A 17,170-nucleotide genomic window follows, 5' to 3' on the forward strand; every position below is an offset into this window, starting at 1 on the left:
GTTGCTAAGTTGGGTCTGACTCTGTGACCCCGTGGACTGTAGCCTACCAGGCTCCTCACTCCATGGGATTTCCCAGACAAGAATACTGGAGTGGGTTGCCATTTCCTTCTCCAGGGGATCCTCCTGACCCAGGGATGGAACCTGCAGCTCCTGCATTGGCAGGCGGATTCTTTTACCACTGGGCCACCAGGGAAGCCCACAGGAAGAGGATCGCCATCTACAAAGCAGGATGAGCTCTCTCACCATAATCTAGCCATGCTGGCACCCTTCCCTGGAACTTCCCGGCCTCTGGAACTTTGACAAATGTTTATTTGAGCCACTTGGTCTGTGGTCATTTATTATAGCAGCAAACAAACTAAGACACCATCACCCTTTCAAGATAGAAACACTCAACCCAATCAAGACCATCTGTGAAAACTCCAGAGCCAATTATCCTATTTAATGGTGAAGGACTAAATGTTTCTCCTTAATAACAGGAACAAGCCAAGCCTATCCACTCTTATCATTTCTTTTTTTTGTAACTTTTGTTCTTCATTATGAAAATTTTTAAATGTCCATCTTAACAAAGATAAAAGTAAGTTCTTAATGAAGTTTTATAAAGTAGATTACAGTAAATTATTTTAAGGAAAACAGTTACCACCCAAAGACAATGAGCATAATTTGATACACAAGCCTGCAATCTTGTTTTCAAAATGTACACTAATGTGTTCCTATTTTTTTTAATACATCAGTGTCTCTTTTCCTGTCTCATATACACGGTTATTGTTACCATCTTTCTAAATTCCATATATATGCGTTAGTATACTGTATTGGTGTTTTTCTTTCTGGCTTACTTCACTCTGTATAATAGGCTCCAGTTTCATCCACCTCATTAGAACTGATTCAAACGTATTCTTTTTAATGGCTGAGTAATATTCCATTGTGTATATGTACCACAGCTTTCTTATCCATTCATCTGCTGATGGACATCTAGGTTGCTTCCATGTCCTGGCTATTATAAACAGTGCTGCGATGAACATTGGGGTACACGTGTCTCTTTCAATTCTGGTTTCATCAGTGTGTATGCCCAGCAGTGGAATTGCTGGGTCATAAGGCACTCTATTTCCAGTTTTTTAAGGAATCTCCACACTGTTCTCCATAGTGGCTGTACTAGTTTGCATTCCCACCAACAGTGTAAGAGAGTTCCCTTTTCTCCACACCCTCTCCAGCATTTATTGCTTGTAGACTTGTGGATCGCAGCCATTCTGACTGGTGTGAAATGGTACCTCATAGTGGTTTTGATTTGCATTTCTCTGATAATGAGTGATGTTGAGCATCTTTTCATGTGTTTGTTAGCCATCTGTATGTCTTCTTTGGAGAAATGTCTATTTAGTTCTTTGGCCCATTTTTTGATTGGGTCATTTATTTTTCTGGAGTTGAGCTGTAGGAGTTGCTTGTATATTTTTTTGTTTGTCAGTTGCTTCATTTGCTATTATTTTCTCCCATTCTGAAGTCTGTCTTTTCACGTTGCTTATAGTTTCCTTTGTTGTGCAGAAGCTTTTAAGTTTAATTAGATCCCATTTGTTTATTTTTGCTTTTATTTCCAATATTCTGGGAGGTGGGTCATAGAGGATCCTGCTGTGATGTATGTCGGAGACTGTTTTGCCTATTTTCTCCTCTAGGAGTTTTATAGTTTCTGTCTTACATTTAGATCTTTAATCCATTTTGAGTTTATTTTTGTGTATGGTGTTAGAAAGTGTTCTAGTTTCATTTTTTACAAGTGGTTGACCAGTTTTCCCAGCACCACTTGTTAAAGAGATTGTCTTTAATCCATTGTATATTCTTGCCTCCTTTGTCCACTCTTATCATTTCTATCCAACATTGTACTTGAGGATTTAGCCAAGGATTACCCCCATGACTTTTTGTTCCTCATCCTTATTCAACAACATCTTGGTGCTCATGGGAGTTTCCTCAGCCTCTGGCTGGCTCAAAAACTGTTGGATTGCACCTCCCAGGACTGCAAACCTTGTAATTTAGCCAACCTTGAAACCAAAGAAAGAACCCAGAGACAGTGACAGATACGTTAATCATTTATTGGATAGGGGGATCTTACAAGTCTAAAGCCAAAGATCCCGGAGCATGTCACTCTCTTGTGTACAACAGACAAGAGGCCAGACACAGCAGCAGTCTTCACTACTTGGGTGAGAAGGAGGCTACCATTTATAGGGGGCATTAACATCACATTGGCTCATCAGTTACCAAGGAAACCAGTGACTGTGGCAGGGGCAAGCACGTAGGCAGTTACTGATTAAGCCCTATAATTAAGAGGGTTATGTGAGTGAAGCAAGGACTGGTCAAGTAGGAGCTGTACAGAGAACAAGAGAGGAGTCATCTTGAATGGCCTGATCATACTTACACACAAACACATTATTAGAACTAATACGTGAGTTCAGCAAGGTTGTAGGAACAAGATCAGTATACAAAAATCAACTATTTCTATGCACTTAGCAATCTGCAATATAAAAATGAAATGAAGTAAACAATTCCACTTATCATAATACCAAAAAGAGTAAAATACTTGAGAATAAATTTAACAATATTAATGCAAGATGTGCAAGCAAAAATTATAAAATATCAATCCAAGAATTAAAGATATAAATAAATGGAAAGATATTCATGATCATGAATCAGAAGACTTCATATTACAGAGAAGTACTTCTCTCAACTGACCTGCAGAGTCAATGCAATTTCTATCAAAATCCAAACTTTTTTGTGGAAAATGGTATGCTAATACTAAAATTTATACAGAAATCCAAGAGACCTAGAATGGCCTAAACATTCTTGAAAAAGAATAACTAAGTTGAAGAGACTTCCTTACACATAAGAAGCTACTGTGGGAAATAAGGATTGGCATACGCATCAATGGAACAGAACTGAGAATCCAGCAATAAACCTTTCTATTTAATTAATTTTTTACAAGGTTGCTAAGACAATTCAGTAAAGGAAAGAATAATCTTTTAGCAAATGGTGCAGAGACAAATAGATAACTTTGTACAAAAGAATGAATTGGAAACAAAGAATGAATTGGACCCTTACCTCACATTATATAAAAACTAACTCAAAATAAATCAAAGATCTAATAATGTGTAAGAGATACATATAAAACATAAAACTATGACACTCTTAGAAGAAAAGACAGAACCAAGTCTTTATGGCTTTGGATTTGGTAATGGATTCTTAGATATGACACCAAAATCACAATCAACAACAAAAATATAAACTGGACGTCATCAAATTAATGTCTGTGTTTCAATGGACACCATCATGAGAGTGAAAAGACAGCTCATAAAATGGGAAAAAATATTTGCAATTTATACATCTGATAAGAGACCTGTATGCAGAGCACATAAAGAACTCTCACAGCTCGGCTACTTTTCCTTCGTCCATGTGGTCTATGAAGGAGATTGGAGTTATTAGAGGTATTTGAGACTGTGGTTCCCAAATTCTAGTACATCCAAGAATAGGGTTGCCAGATTTAGCAAGTAAAACACAAAAATATCCAGTCAAATTTATATTTTAGATAAACAGTCATTTTTTAGTACAAGACCCATGCAATGTTTGGGACAAATTGAACTAGGTGTCCTCTATTCTACGTGGCAACCTTACCCAGGAATCACTTTGAGGTTTCTTAAGTGCCGATTCCCAGCCCAGCCCTACACAGATCATCATTTAGCGGCTCTGGGACTTAGGAAGCTGCCCTCTTAACCAGCCCCTGGGGACGGTGACATGGGTGTCCAGGCCACACTTTGAGAAACACTGACGAGATTCTCTAAAAGAGTCATAAAAACTTCCACAAGAGCTTCTAGCCATACTCCTTAGAGTCATTCATATTCCAAATTTATATATAACATGGAATAGGAGGTTTTGCAAATATCCCTAGTGGCTCAGACAGTAATGTGGGAGAGCAGGGTTCACTCTCTGGGCACGGAAGATCCTCTGGAAAAGGGAATGGCTACCCACTCCAGTATTCTTGCCTGGAGAATTCCATGGACAGAGGAGCCTGGGGGGCTACAGTCCATGGGATTACAAAAAGTAAGACACGACTGCTAACATACTCCTTGAAATAATAGAGTGTTAAAGGGCAAAGCAAAACAAAATAACAACATCAATAACAAAAACTCTTGAAGGACTCCAACCAGATACTGTATGTAAGTTTCCTGCCATGTTCCTGGAAAAAGTAATCAGCCCACGCAGACTGTGGCAAGCACCTTGTGCAACAGGACACACAGACTGTTAGGCATTTTTTCCACTTATTTTCTTCAGGTCAAGTCACACAAGGTAAGATGCTTTGCTCTAAATCAGGTTCTGAATGCAACTCTGAACGCATTCCTTCCAAGGCACTACAGGGCTGGCAACCACCATGACCATTGCAAGAACCCCCAGAGACAATGGAAAATCACACCCAGGGCAAGCATAGTGAAGACCAGAGAGCACAGGATGATGAGTGGATTTCTTCTCTGCTCAGTGAAATTAACATATATAAACTTCTATGAGTCATAAAGTTTTCCCAAAATAGGCTGCACTGTGAAAGCATGTCTATCTCGCAATGACTGCAGATTCCGCCCACTGGGACTAAACCTCAGTTGGAGAGGGAGCATATCCACTCCAGCCACAGCGGCAAGGCTTTGAGGAGAAAACTCAACTCACTTTCCATCCACAGCCTCCACAATCTTGACCTCAATCTCCTGTTCATACAGGGTGCGTAACATCCGGTCTCGCCTGTCCTTTCTGCGCTTGAGGTTTATCATGAAAATCTAATACAAGAAGAAAAAAGGAAAAGAAATACAGATTACTCAGTTTTTATTTTAGGCTGTTGAAAAGCAAAGGAAGTATAAGGAACAAAGCTTTAGTTAGAATAAGGAGTGGAAAGGTTAGGGGAAGTGGTGAAGATTTATTTGTATTTCATATCGGGTCAAAAAGCTATTCTTCAGGAGGCCAAAGGTGAATTAAACCCAAAACATATGAGACCAAGGGGAAGGAAGAAGTTTGGCAAGTGGCTGGATTTATCAAGACCTAAGTCTGCTAAGTGTTTCGTTGGTCCAATTCCTACACCTCAGTTTCCTCATCTGTAAAATGGAAGTCATACTGGTCCTATCACCTGGGAACAAAATATTAGCTATTCTTGTAATTTACATCCTCTGTAGAAAAGTTTAAAGTCATTCCAAGAGTAAGAAAAATCTAGTCTTAACAAATTCCTCTTATTACTATGAGTTCCAAATCGAATTATTAAGGTCTTAATTTTCATAGCTTCTTTACCAGACCTCTTCAACTCTCTTTGACTTTTTCTGAAACAAGTAAAGAAAAAAGGACTCTGCTCTTGGGATTAGTCCTTTAGGGAGAGTCATTAATTTCCATATTACATGGATCTGACGGAAGTCTTATAAGAAGACATGTACTGATCCATGAAGTCCCCAAAGTGTGCATTCAGATTGTCCCCCATGAGGGCTGGGTCTTCCTGCAGCTCCTCACAGTAGCCTTGAAATTCCTGATGACTGCACCGAACACACACCAATCATGAGTGCTACTGGGAGTTACACAGATAAGGAGGCTGCTCTGATTATTCCCAGATTTAAGGAGCCACAGAAGAACCCAAAGCCTCATGAAAGTTGTTACAGGTAATGAAGTACTTTAATAAGGTCCTTTTCTGCAAGCAGTAATAAACTCACTTTGTACATTAAACTAGTCCTGAGAGAGAGGGAGACTTCAGTTGCCAGCGAGAAATACTGAATAGCATGGGAAAGGAGAAGCCTGCAGGAAAAAGTTGGACAGTACTGGCTTCATCCTAAAGACCCATCTAGATGACTTTGAGGAAGACATCTAATGTTATGGGGTCCAGTTCCCTTGTTTGTAAAAAGAGGGAGTAGAGTAATCTTATCCTTCAAGGCCAATACAGATTAAATTGTCTATAATATGTGGTTTGTGATAAAGTTTGCATTATGTCTAGAATAAAGAAGAAGTCATGTCATATAAGCAGGCTGGAGTTTTGACTTTACTGAGGGTTAAGCCATGGTTCACACAATCATTCTGAATGGAGTATCAAAATGTTATACATTTTACCAGATCAAAAGCTGAATTAAGTAAAATTTCAACTCTTCAATATTTTATAAAAATATTCTCACTTTCATCCACTTATACAGCTCAAGGAAAAGAATGGATGGGGGAGCAAGACGTCTTCTTTGAAAAAATCATCCATCTGAATCAGAACAAAGTGGATTAGGTATATCATGATTTTATTACCTCCACTGTTTAACTGTGCAATTCTTTAAAAAAAAATTTCTGTGGTAACTGTATTTGCCCTGTTACTTGGGATTTTATAACAACGAGTTGTGTTCATTTATATGTCGTTTTCTTCCTGTTTAGAATCCTACTGTGATGGGAACACGTTCCATCTCCTGATTTTAAGGCTATGGGAAGGAATGGGCATTTCCTCATGTGTACACATGGAGCTACCTGAAGTCACGCCAGGAGAGCAAAACGAAACCAAAAACTAACAGAAATACAACAAAAAGTCCCCTCAGACCCAAGACCTCTAGTCTGGGAAGACTTCGGTAAATAATAATCCCATCCGGGGTCCTGCCAGGACAAGTGCAGTAAAAACTGCAGCTCTGAAGGGAAAACACAGATGGCTTGCTCATATTAGTGAATAGTAAACAGACAAAAAGCCACCCAGCCAAATGCAGCCCAGACACCCCAACAAGGTCACAGAGTACAGGGAAGGTTGAAAAAGCCCTGAAATCCTCTTTTCTACTAATCTATCTCTGTTCCAGGGAGATGTCTGCCAGGGCTCAGGAGAGCAGAGTTCCCGTGTCTGTATCTCCATAGAGTTGGCCTTTTTCAGAAGGCTTCTAAAAGTGACCCAGTCTTTGCAAATGGAAGACCAGAGCTAGAAGATCCTGCTTTTGTCTCATGGTATTTGCTCTGATTTGATCCTTATTGGAATGTGTTTATAAAGGGAAAAATGAATATACATAAAGACCATTGGGTTCTTTTACCTGGAGACATGAGAGTTAGTGAAAGCTGCAGAAAAGGAGAGCTGTAAGTAATATGTGGAAGCCAGTTCAGTATCTGGGGTGGGCCAATATTTCTGAAGCCCTGATTGTTTATAAAACTATCTACACTTTAATTCTTCTCTACTTTAGTCTAATTCATCTCTATTACACTTAAAACCATCTAATCTCATCTTGCCCTCTGCAGAAATAGCATGATAGTTTCTAACTCCTTTCCAATTAATATTCATGAAATACTCCTTTTCATTTCTGAAATCTGCCAACAAATAAATTCCATAGACTAACCCCCAACTTCCAGTTCCAGCAGGAATTTAAGATGGCTGTACTTTGGAGACCCATATGACATAATACAGGGAGATAAACAAGGCATTTTCTTTCAGTGAATCAGTGGCAAGGAGCATAGAGCACAAAGTTTGGCTTATAACATATCGCAGATTCATGGAAAAGTTCCATCGTAGTTTGTGGATTCCCAAGGCACTGTCCCAGCCTCCAGATCATCAAGTTCCTGAACATGGATCAGCAATTATGTGACATGAGGGACCCATGAAGGATTCAGTGATTTTGGGGTCACAATTCTGGTTCTGCTGAGCATATCACTAAGACAGGCATCTTGTTACATTTCTGCTCAATCGTTATACAATTATAGTGTAATAATAAATATAGCCCTTGGAGCATTATTATGAAGTTCTTGCCTGCTACAAAAACAAATTTTAGAATGGGTTTCTTTTTTCTCTTTTCCTTTGTCCTCTAAACCCTGCCCTCCAATTTTTCCCATGGAAGAAGAGCAAAGAGAAAATAAAGCAAAGAATGTTCCAGAATGGTTTCCACTTATTCAGAATAAAGTTAAAGTCCTCTAATACCTAAAACATATATCTTCTTTACCCTACCCTTGAATCTTGATAAAACATGGCAATATCTGCTCTTAGAAAATATGACTTTCATGCCTAATTAGTAACATCTTTCTGACTCAATGATCAATTCACTTTCCCATAATGTTCCTTTTTAAAGATAAGTGAATAACGCACAACAAAAACTGAGAACTTTTTCCAAGTTTCTTTTCGGCAGCCAAGCTGCTCTGGCTGACTCAGACATGTGCCCAGGCTTGTTGTTCTGATATAAACATATAAACACGACGTGCACATGTGCACACATACAGGTGCACACAGACACAGACACCTTGCCTACCTCATCAAATCCCATCTTGTCTGGATATTTAGGGACAACTGAGACAAACTGGGAAGGTTCCATTGGAGGACCGTCAACTGGAAGACACAAGAAACATGCAGAGTGCTTTGTTAGTGAGAGTTGCAGAGAACAGCATCCCATTCGCAGCCTGACCTCTGGAAACACAACCTGCATGGTCAGGGTAGGGAATAACTTCTCAGTAGTTTTCCAGAGTTAAGTGGCTACACAAGAACCCCAGTGGTCACTGTGCTGGTTTTGAGAGCACTTGTTTTTATGCAGATTGCAACATGTGCTCCATTTCCCTTAAGACCTATTTTTAAGAATATATGAAGGATAGTTTTAAAGATTTTTATTGGGGTGTAGCCGATTAACAACGTTGTAATAGTTTCAGGTGGACAGCAAAGAGACTCAGCCATACATGTACATGTATCCATTCTTCCCCCAAATCCCCTCCCATACAGCCTGCCATATAACATTGAGCAGAGTACCATGTGCCATACGATAGGTCCATGTTGGTTATCCATTTTAAATAGAGCAGTGCGTACATGTCCATTCCAAACTTGGAAGGACATTCAGGGTAATGTTTAAGGGTGAAGGCTCTTGGAGTCAGATGATCTGGGTCTAAACTTTGGTCTGTGAAGGCCTGGAGCAGATAGGTGACCTCTCTAAGTTTCTTTCTTTCTTTGCATGTAAAATCAGGATAATAAAAGTGCATATCTTGGAGTGTTAGAAAATTTAAATGAGACCTACATGCAAAGCACTAACCACAGTAAATCAACACAGTAAATGCTCAGTAACTCCCAGTTACTACTCATAGTGGCCCATGATGAAAGAACTCAGAAATAGGCTAGACTTTTTCTAATGAATGCTTTTTTTTCTATACATTTAAAATTGTAAAACTCTGGGACTACTTTTTTTTTCTTCCATCCAGGCAAGTTTAGCTATAGGTACTCAAAAGATCCTTTATTTTAACATGAACAGGCTCCTCTGTCTATGGAATTCTCCAGACAAGAATATTAGAGTGGGTTGCCATTTCCTTCTCCAGGGGATCTCCCAGACCCAGAGATGGAACTCATGTCTCCTGTATTGCAGACGGATTCTTTATCATCTGAGCCACCAGGGAAGCCCCTAATACACACCTCCAAGGGTCAGGCCACATCCCAGAACTTGGTACAGGGCTTACAATGAAGTTTTCAGATGGGACGAGTGTCACATCTCAAGTGATAAAAGTTTTCTTTATTTCATATTTCCAAAAAGCTTTATTTAGAAAAGCTTATATATATGTTTTAAAGGTTAGAAATAATATTGATTAAAGAGCCCAAATAAAGTCAAAGTACTCACTTGGTTTTCCTTGAAGACGTAATACAAGGAAAATGCTACATGAGAGCAGGTAAACGGGTTATTGTTGACGGCCACTGCTACTGTCTATCAATATCCATTCCCCTCTATTTCAGGTATATGAAAGGGGCTTTTTCACCTTGAAGTTAGTCATGGCCATATGAGTTGCTGCTATTCAGATCTACAAACTCTCCTCCCATGCTCCCTACTCAGCCCCACCACAATGATCTTAGTAGCCAATGTTGATATGGAGAAGGCAAAAATTTGAAGCAGCCTAGAATGGGGTTGCACAGAGTCAGATACGACTGAAGTGACTTAGCAGCAGCAGCAGCAGCAGAATGAGGTGCCGGAGAAGGCAATGGCAACCCACTTCAGTGTTCTTGCCTGGAGAACCCCAGAGACAGGGAAGCCTGGTGGGCTGCCATCTCTGGGGTCGCACAGAGTCGGACACGACTGAAGCGACTTAGCAGCAGCAACAGCAGAATGAGGTGCCAACACGTGGAAATGAGATTTCAGCATTCTCTATGAGATATCCCAGCATAACTTCAGCTGTCCTGATTGAGATGCTGTCCAAAGAATATTTTTTGTTTCACTCACCCTTTATTGGGATATTAAAGAGAAACCATGATATCCAGTTTCTCTTATGATCAAGTCATGTGAAACTGTAGAAACTAGTGAAACAGATTTCCTAAGCCAAACACAGGAGATGATATTATTTCAAACCTGACCCTCACCATCACATTTCTATGAGTAAACAGTGAGTGTGTTTCTGTTTCCATTAAGCAGCCCAGAATATTTTGGTTCTTCCTGTTCCACCCAACTCTGTTAATTGCTTTTAAAATCAACAAATGTTGATTGCAGGGTCACCATGTACAGGGTTAGGTTTTACAAGCAAAAAATCTTAACATACCAACTCCTTCCCGTTCATGCTGTTTGAGGAGCTGTCTAGTCCTCCCTCCCTGGGCCTTAGACTTGAGAGGAGGGTAAATTTTGGTCTCCCTGTTGGTCTCTGTTGGTCTCCATTTGGGTGCCTGGCTTTAACGTTTCAGCTGAAGAGTCTGCTTTTAGCCACTTTGCTTCCATCAAACATGGGTAGTCATTGTGTGCACAGGACAAGTATCCCCCCAAAAGCCACAAGTGGCTGGTCCTGAAAGCCACCATTGAACAGAAATATGAGACACAGGTCTGGGTTTTGTAGCTGAAGGTAGAGTTAAGCCACAGGGACGAACAGGAGATGATATTAATTAGACCTAAAAGGTGACTATGTGGGGAGAAGGGATGCCTCTTTGCTGTCATCAGACATCCCAGCTTCTGTTCTGGGTCATTTCTGACTCCATTAACCGCAGTTGATTCAGTCCCTCATTGAATCCCTCCCTATACACGTCCTCAGTGTACTGCCACCAGGTGGGATGTGCCTCATTGGTGCCTGAATTGTTTCCAGATCTAGGAATAACAATAATAGCTATTGGTATAGCGATCTTATTACCCACTGCACTCTGGGCTACACTCTTGATATATATATTCACATTTATTTAATCTTCACAACATGTCCCACAGGCCAGGTCCCTATTTTTACAGATAGGCAAACAAAGGCTTAAATAACATGCCTAAGGTCACAGAGCTGATAGAGCTGGTATTTGACCCTAGTCAGACCTAGGTCCTGCACATGAACCCTTAACTCCCACTCTACCCTGCCCCCAAAGCTAGACCTTGATAGCCACTGGCCTCAAGTTGGCCTTGGGCAATGGGGCTGAGCTCGCAGAAGCTCAGTTGTTAAGACCTTGCTCCTGGGTGACCACCACGTGTTGCTCTTTCTGTCATCTATACTGGAACAAACTCCACCCAAAGAACAGAGCACCAGCCCAGTCATGCCCAGAAAAACATTTGCAAGATTGTGCTAGGACCAAATCCTAACACTTCTTCATAGTTTCTCCTGGACTTCTTCCATGGCTGCAGCCACCCCCCTTGCTCAGGTCCTCACTCACATGTCTGGGCTGTTTTAACACCTTTCAAATGGCAACCCACTCCAGTAGTCTTGCCTGGAAAATCCCATGGATGGAGGAGCCTGGTAGGCTGCAGTCCATGGGGTCGCGAAGAGTCGGACATGACTGAGCGACTTCACTTTCACTTTCCACTTTCATGCATTGGAGAAGGAAATGGCAACCCACTCCAGTGTTCTTGCCTGGGGAATCCCAGAGATGGGGGAGTCTGGTGGGCTGCCGTCTCTGGGGTCGCACAGAGTCGGACACAACTGAAGCGACTTAACAGCAACAGCAACAGCAAACACTTGTATGCTCTTTGTCTTGCTCGTTACAACTCATTATGCACACTGTGGCCACAACAATCTTCTTCCTTAGGCACTTCTCTGTTCTTGACCACACAGTCACGCTTGGCATTTAGGTGCTTTACAATTTGTAAAGTGATTTGTTAAGGATTTCCCTGTAGCTCAAACAGTATAGAATCTGCCTGTGATGCAGGAGACCAGGGTTTGATCCCTGGGTCGGGAAGATCTTCTGGGGAAGGGAATGGCAATCCACTTCAGTATTCTTGCCTGGAGAATTCCATGGACAGGGAAGCCTGGTGGGCTACAGTCCATGGGGTCGCAAAGAGTTGGACACGACTGAAGCAACTAACACACACAAGTGATTTCCTAGTCACCAGGTCATTTTATCTTCACTTTTACTGGGGGCAGAGTGTGCTGTTTGGGGCTTCCCGTTGGCTAGTGGTAAAGAACCTGCCTGTCAATGCAGGAGATGTAAGAGACTCAGGTTTGATCCCAGGGTTGGGAAGATCCTCTGGAGGAGGGCATGGCAACCTACTCCAGTATTCTTGCCTGGAGAATCCCAAGGACAGAGGAGCCTGGTGGGTTTCAGTCCATAGGGTCGCAAAGGGTCAGACACAACTGAGCAACTGAGCATCCATGCTTGTACTCTTTGTCTTGATAGATGTAAAAACTGAGATCAGGACTCCCAGACAGAATCTTGCCCGAGTTCAAATAGTGAGTGACTGGCAGAGCTGGAACTCAGTTTTTAGATCTTTTAACTTCAGATGCAATATTTTAAACAATCTTTACATGACGTTCTGTTGCCTCAAAATGTCATTACTGAGAAGAGGCACCTAAGCTAGCCCATTGCCTCATGCTGATTTGTCCAACCAATCTTCTCATGCCTCACAACCTGTTTTCTACTATCCCCTTGACAAGATTGAGCCTCTGGTCATACGTCCCGCAATTTTCTATCCAACTCCCACTGTACTAAATGAGCAAGTACATGACGGTGATGGTCAGTGCCTTTAGAAGTGTTAACTGTTGTTTTTACACACTGTCTCCACCCAATCCAAACTCTTCTACTCTGATCTCTAGAAACTCCAGTCTGAAATTCATAAACTCCCTGATATCTTAAGTCCCTTCACTTTTTCTGAATGTCTCTTTGCCTTTTTGTTTTGACCAAGACTTGGCTTTCCTTTGAGGTCACTGCCTCCCTTTCAGCTGTTAGTGTGAAAGCTGATTTTCCTCATGTCCTCCAACTCACTCCAACTGATTTCTCTTTTATTCTTCAAAAAGCCCAGCTTCTCTGAAGCCTGTTGCAGGGCTCTGTACCTCCTATTCATGCTCCCTCAGCCACCGGCTCCCAGTCTCACTACCCCGCCACCACTCTTAGAAACAGCATCCACATGGTGATCCAACAACCAACAATCCAGCACCAGCGATCATTCTTCCAGTGGCCCACCACATTGTCTGCATCCATCACACCCTTTTTGTTGTCACTCCCATCAGTACCCAACCTAGATTTCACGGTCTACAGCTCTAACCATCCCTTGGAAGGACCCTTCATTCTCTTCCACTGATCTTGCTTGGTAAAACTCCAATCCTGGTTAAACCCAACTGTTCTCTTCCCACCAAGAACACTGAAGAGAGAAATTCACACTGTTGTGTTGACTGAGTGACTTCAAAATTACAACCACAGATGTCAAATTGGCACTTGATACTGCCAAATGATGCAATTATGCTGCCACAGTAAACTTACTTTCCCACTCTCTGAGAGGTCTATTTTATGCCTTGTCCTCTCTCCTGAAATCCTCAACACTCTCTTGAGCTGATGACTGGATCACATATGTAACGGAGAAAATGTTTAAAGCCCGGTTAGACCCATCTTTCCCTTCCACATCAAGCCCAGCTGCCTCTGTGCCTACATACCCTGCCTTCCCTTCGCTACAGTATCCCTGTTCTATCTAGAACTTGTTTTCTCAAGGGCCTTAAATATCTTCTTTTCTACATCATTAAATTCTCACTATGTTTTGGACTTTTCTCATTAGTATTCTCATTCTCATTAACAAACAAGTTAAAATCTGATCCTAAAAAATAAAAAAAAAACTTAAAAGACAAAACACAATGAAACAAAACAGCCTCTTCCCTTGATTTTTCACTCTTTTACAGACACTACCCTATTTCTCTATCTCCCATGCCAACAAGAGTCCACTTTCTCATCTCCCCATGGCTCTCTCTTCAGCCCACTCCAATGACTTTTGTCCTCATTGCATTGAAGTAGTTCTTATCAAGGTCATCACAGATCTCTATCTGAGAGAACCAGTGATCAGTTCCCTATCCTCATTTTACTTGACTTCTCAAAAACAGCTGGTTCCTTCTTGAAACACTGGCTGTGTGTCTCCCCCCCGCCCCCGGGATCTGTCCTCCACCCTGTCCTCTTCCTCCTCTATGCTCTCCAGCCAAGCAAGTTCACACTGTTCCATGGCTTCCAATGTCTTTTTAATGCTGATGACTCTCAAGTGTCTGTTTCCAACTGGAGTCTCTTTCCTGAAGTCTAGACTCACATATTCAAGTGTCTCCTAATCTCTCCATTCAGATGTCTAATATATATCTTAAGCTTACATGGCCACAACTTCCCTTCCAAGTCTTTCCCCATAAAGCCTCTCCAATTTCACTGAACGGTACACTAGGCCAGACTCCCGGAGTTGTCTTTGATTCCTTTCTTTCCTTCATGGGCTGCATCCAGCTCTCTGTAAGTCCTGTTGGCTCTACCCTCAAAATATATCCCAAATCCACCTGCTTGTCATCACCTCCCGGCTACAGTTTGCATTCCAACCACCATTATTTCTCACCAGGAGAGATGTACTGGTCCCTTTACATGCCAGTATCCACACCACAGCATGAATGATTTATCTAAATACATAAACCACATCATGTCACTCTCCCTCCCCCATCCACATGGAATCCTATTACTCTTAGAATAAAAACCTGAATCCCTTACTGTGGCCACAGGCTGTGCATGGTCTAGAGAGGGTCGAGGACAGATTCCAGGAACCAGAGCAAGGGGATGGTTTGGGGATGATTCAAGAGCATTATATTGATTGTGCACTTTATTTCTATTACTATTATGTCAGCCCCACTGCAGATCATCGGGCATTAGATACTGGAGGCTGGCAACTCCTGCTGTGGAGGAAAAGAAGAGAGGGCTCTGGCCAGCCTCTCTGAGCTGACATCTACTTGGAGTCAAGACTGACAGTCATGCAATGGGGCTGATAAGGGAAGGCACATTACCAAGCATTGAATGGAGTCTTAGTAACAGGAACACTCTCAGTCTTATGAGGTTGATGTCTATTCTTTTATGTGCTCCTCTCAACCCTGCAAAGTCAGTGTTCTTATCCTTACTCCACAGATAAAGGAACTAAAGCTTTGAGAGGTTGTTCTCTCTGCCTACATGACACAGCCTGAGTTCAAGTCTGTGAATCTAACTTCATGTTCAGAGCACTTTGCGACACAGGTTTTATTCATTTGCTCATTGTTTCATTGTCTGGTCATGCATTCAGCAAATATTTGTCCGTTACCGATTATATATCAAGGACTGTGCTAGGTGTTTGAGATAGAAGGCAATAAGACACTGCCCTTGGCCTCTGGGTCTAGAGCATAGAGAAGAGGCAGGCACACTGAAATTAAAGAAATTCACAAAAGAAATTCCTGAGGGCTGGTTCTAGAAATACTGTGCTAGTGAACCAACTGATGATTCAAATCTCATTCCCTCTACGAATACTGGTTCCCCGCCCTCAACACACACATTATCTCTATTATTCTCTGTACTTATAGAAAATAGTAGTGAGCTCTTCTTTCTTTCTGCAAACTCAGGGATATTGAGACTAGGAAAGACCAAATGGCTTGCAAATGATCATGTGCATCAGCAGCAAAGGCTGTACTGTGGGGGTGCTTTGCTCCCCATTCCAAGTATAGTCTATGGTCATGCTTTGCTCATTACCACCAATATGACCTGCTATACTGGGCTGACTGATGTTTTGCAAACACAGTCCTGTGTGAATACAGTAGGAGACCTTGCTATTTAAAGGGATCTTCTGATGAGTCTTTATTATTATTATTGTCCTTCTTACCTTCTGGTCCTAACTATGTTTCTTAAAAGAAACATTTCTGTTCTTCTCTGTGTCCTTGATTTTTAATTACTTCTCAAACACTTTAAATTCTGAGCCAGCCTTTTCTGAAACCATCCTTTTTATGGAAATTAGCTGAAAAAACTCATTGGACTCTTTTTCAGTCCTTATCTTACTTGAACTTCCTTCTATATCTCATGTTCCTGTTTTCTTAAAATTCTATGATATCACATTATCTTGTTGATGAATCCCCACTTAACATCTTTAGACTTGATAGAACTTAAGTGTCAGACTCATCGCTCCATCTATTCACTGGGCAGTTCGTTCATTTATTCAACAGAGATTTGCTGGGTGCCTCCTAGGCAGCAGGGGATGGGTTATGTCTTGAGACTAACATGAAACAATGAATTTATTGCCTGGGGGTGAGCAGCAGGAAACAGATATTCACAGGCCACTCAAGGTTTTAAAATGAACTCATGATTTTTCTTTGTAAATGTCTTCTTAAATCTACATGTGTTTAACATTCCTACAGTCATTCCAGACACTCAAGTCAGAACTTAGAAGTTTCCCTCAGTCCCTCTTCTGCTCATCCACAAACCTTTGGCTAAGTCTTTTCAAGTCTATGTCATAAGGTTCATCTCTACTCTCACTGCTCCTGCCCTAGCTCAGATCCTCACCACCTTCTGCCTAGTTTACCATGTAATATCCAAAATGATCTCTTCACCTCTGACCCGAGACCAGCATCCAGTGCCCTAGGCTGCAGCCATACTTCTCTTACCAAGAGAGTGACCTTTCTAAATCCAGATTTTAACCTGACGTTTCACTGCTAAAATCTCTTTAAAAGCTCCCTTCCCTTCAGGAAAAGTCCAGAGGTCTTTCTAACTGAGCTCCTGCCCACCTTCCAGCCCTGCTTTCCACTGTGCCTCCCCAGTCACACCCACTGCCCACATACCCACCTCCTACACGCTAGTGATGAATAACAGAGTTTCCCAGCTACGGAGTGAAGATTCAATTATGCAAATGTTCCCTCCTCTGCATAGCCATTTCCAAGATTCTCCCCTAGGCAGAGTATATTTGTTACTTTCTCTTTTAAACACCACTGCACATTATACATAATAATTAGTGTAGCCCCTGATTATCAAGCATTTACCAGTTCTGACATCATGCCAGACCCAGAGGCAATATGATACAGTGTTTAAGAACCTGAG

General features: G+C 41.6%; 1 protein-coding gene across 1 annotated transcript in view; it reads right to left on the bottom strand.

The window, feature by feature from the left end:
* COLGALT2 (collagen beta(1-O)galactosyltransferase 2) overlaps positions 1 to 17,170 on the bottom strand; it is a 121,303-nt gene that overhangs the window by 13,373 nt on the left and 90,760 nt on the right. Inside the window, exons 7-8 of the mRNA XM_027565555.1 lie at positions 8,232 to 8,308; positions 4,687 to 4,793 (exon numbers count right to left, since the gene is read on the bottom strand). Coding sequence (XP_027421356.1) covers positions 4,687 to 4,793; positions 8,232 to 8,308 — 184 coding nt within the window. The remainder of the gene's footprint in view (positions 1 to 4,686; positions 4,794 to 8,231; positions 8,309 to 17,170) is intronic.

The sequence above is a fragment of the Bos indicus x Bos taurus genome, chromosome 16 (genome assembly GCF_003369695.1).
Source record: "Bos indicus x Bos taurus breed Angus x Brahman F1 hybrid chromosome 16, Bos_hybrid_MaternalHap_v2.0, whole genome shotgun sequence".
Taxonomy (NCBI): Eukaryota; Metazoa; Chordata; class Mammalia; order Artiodactyla; family Bovidae; genus Bos; species Bos indicus x Bos taurus.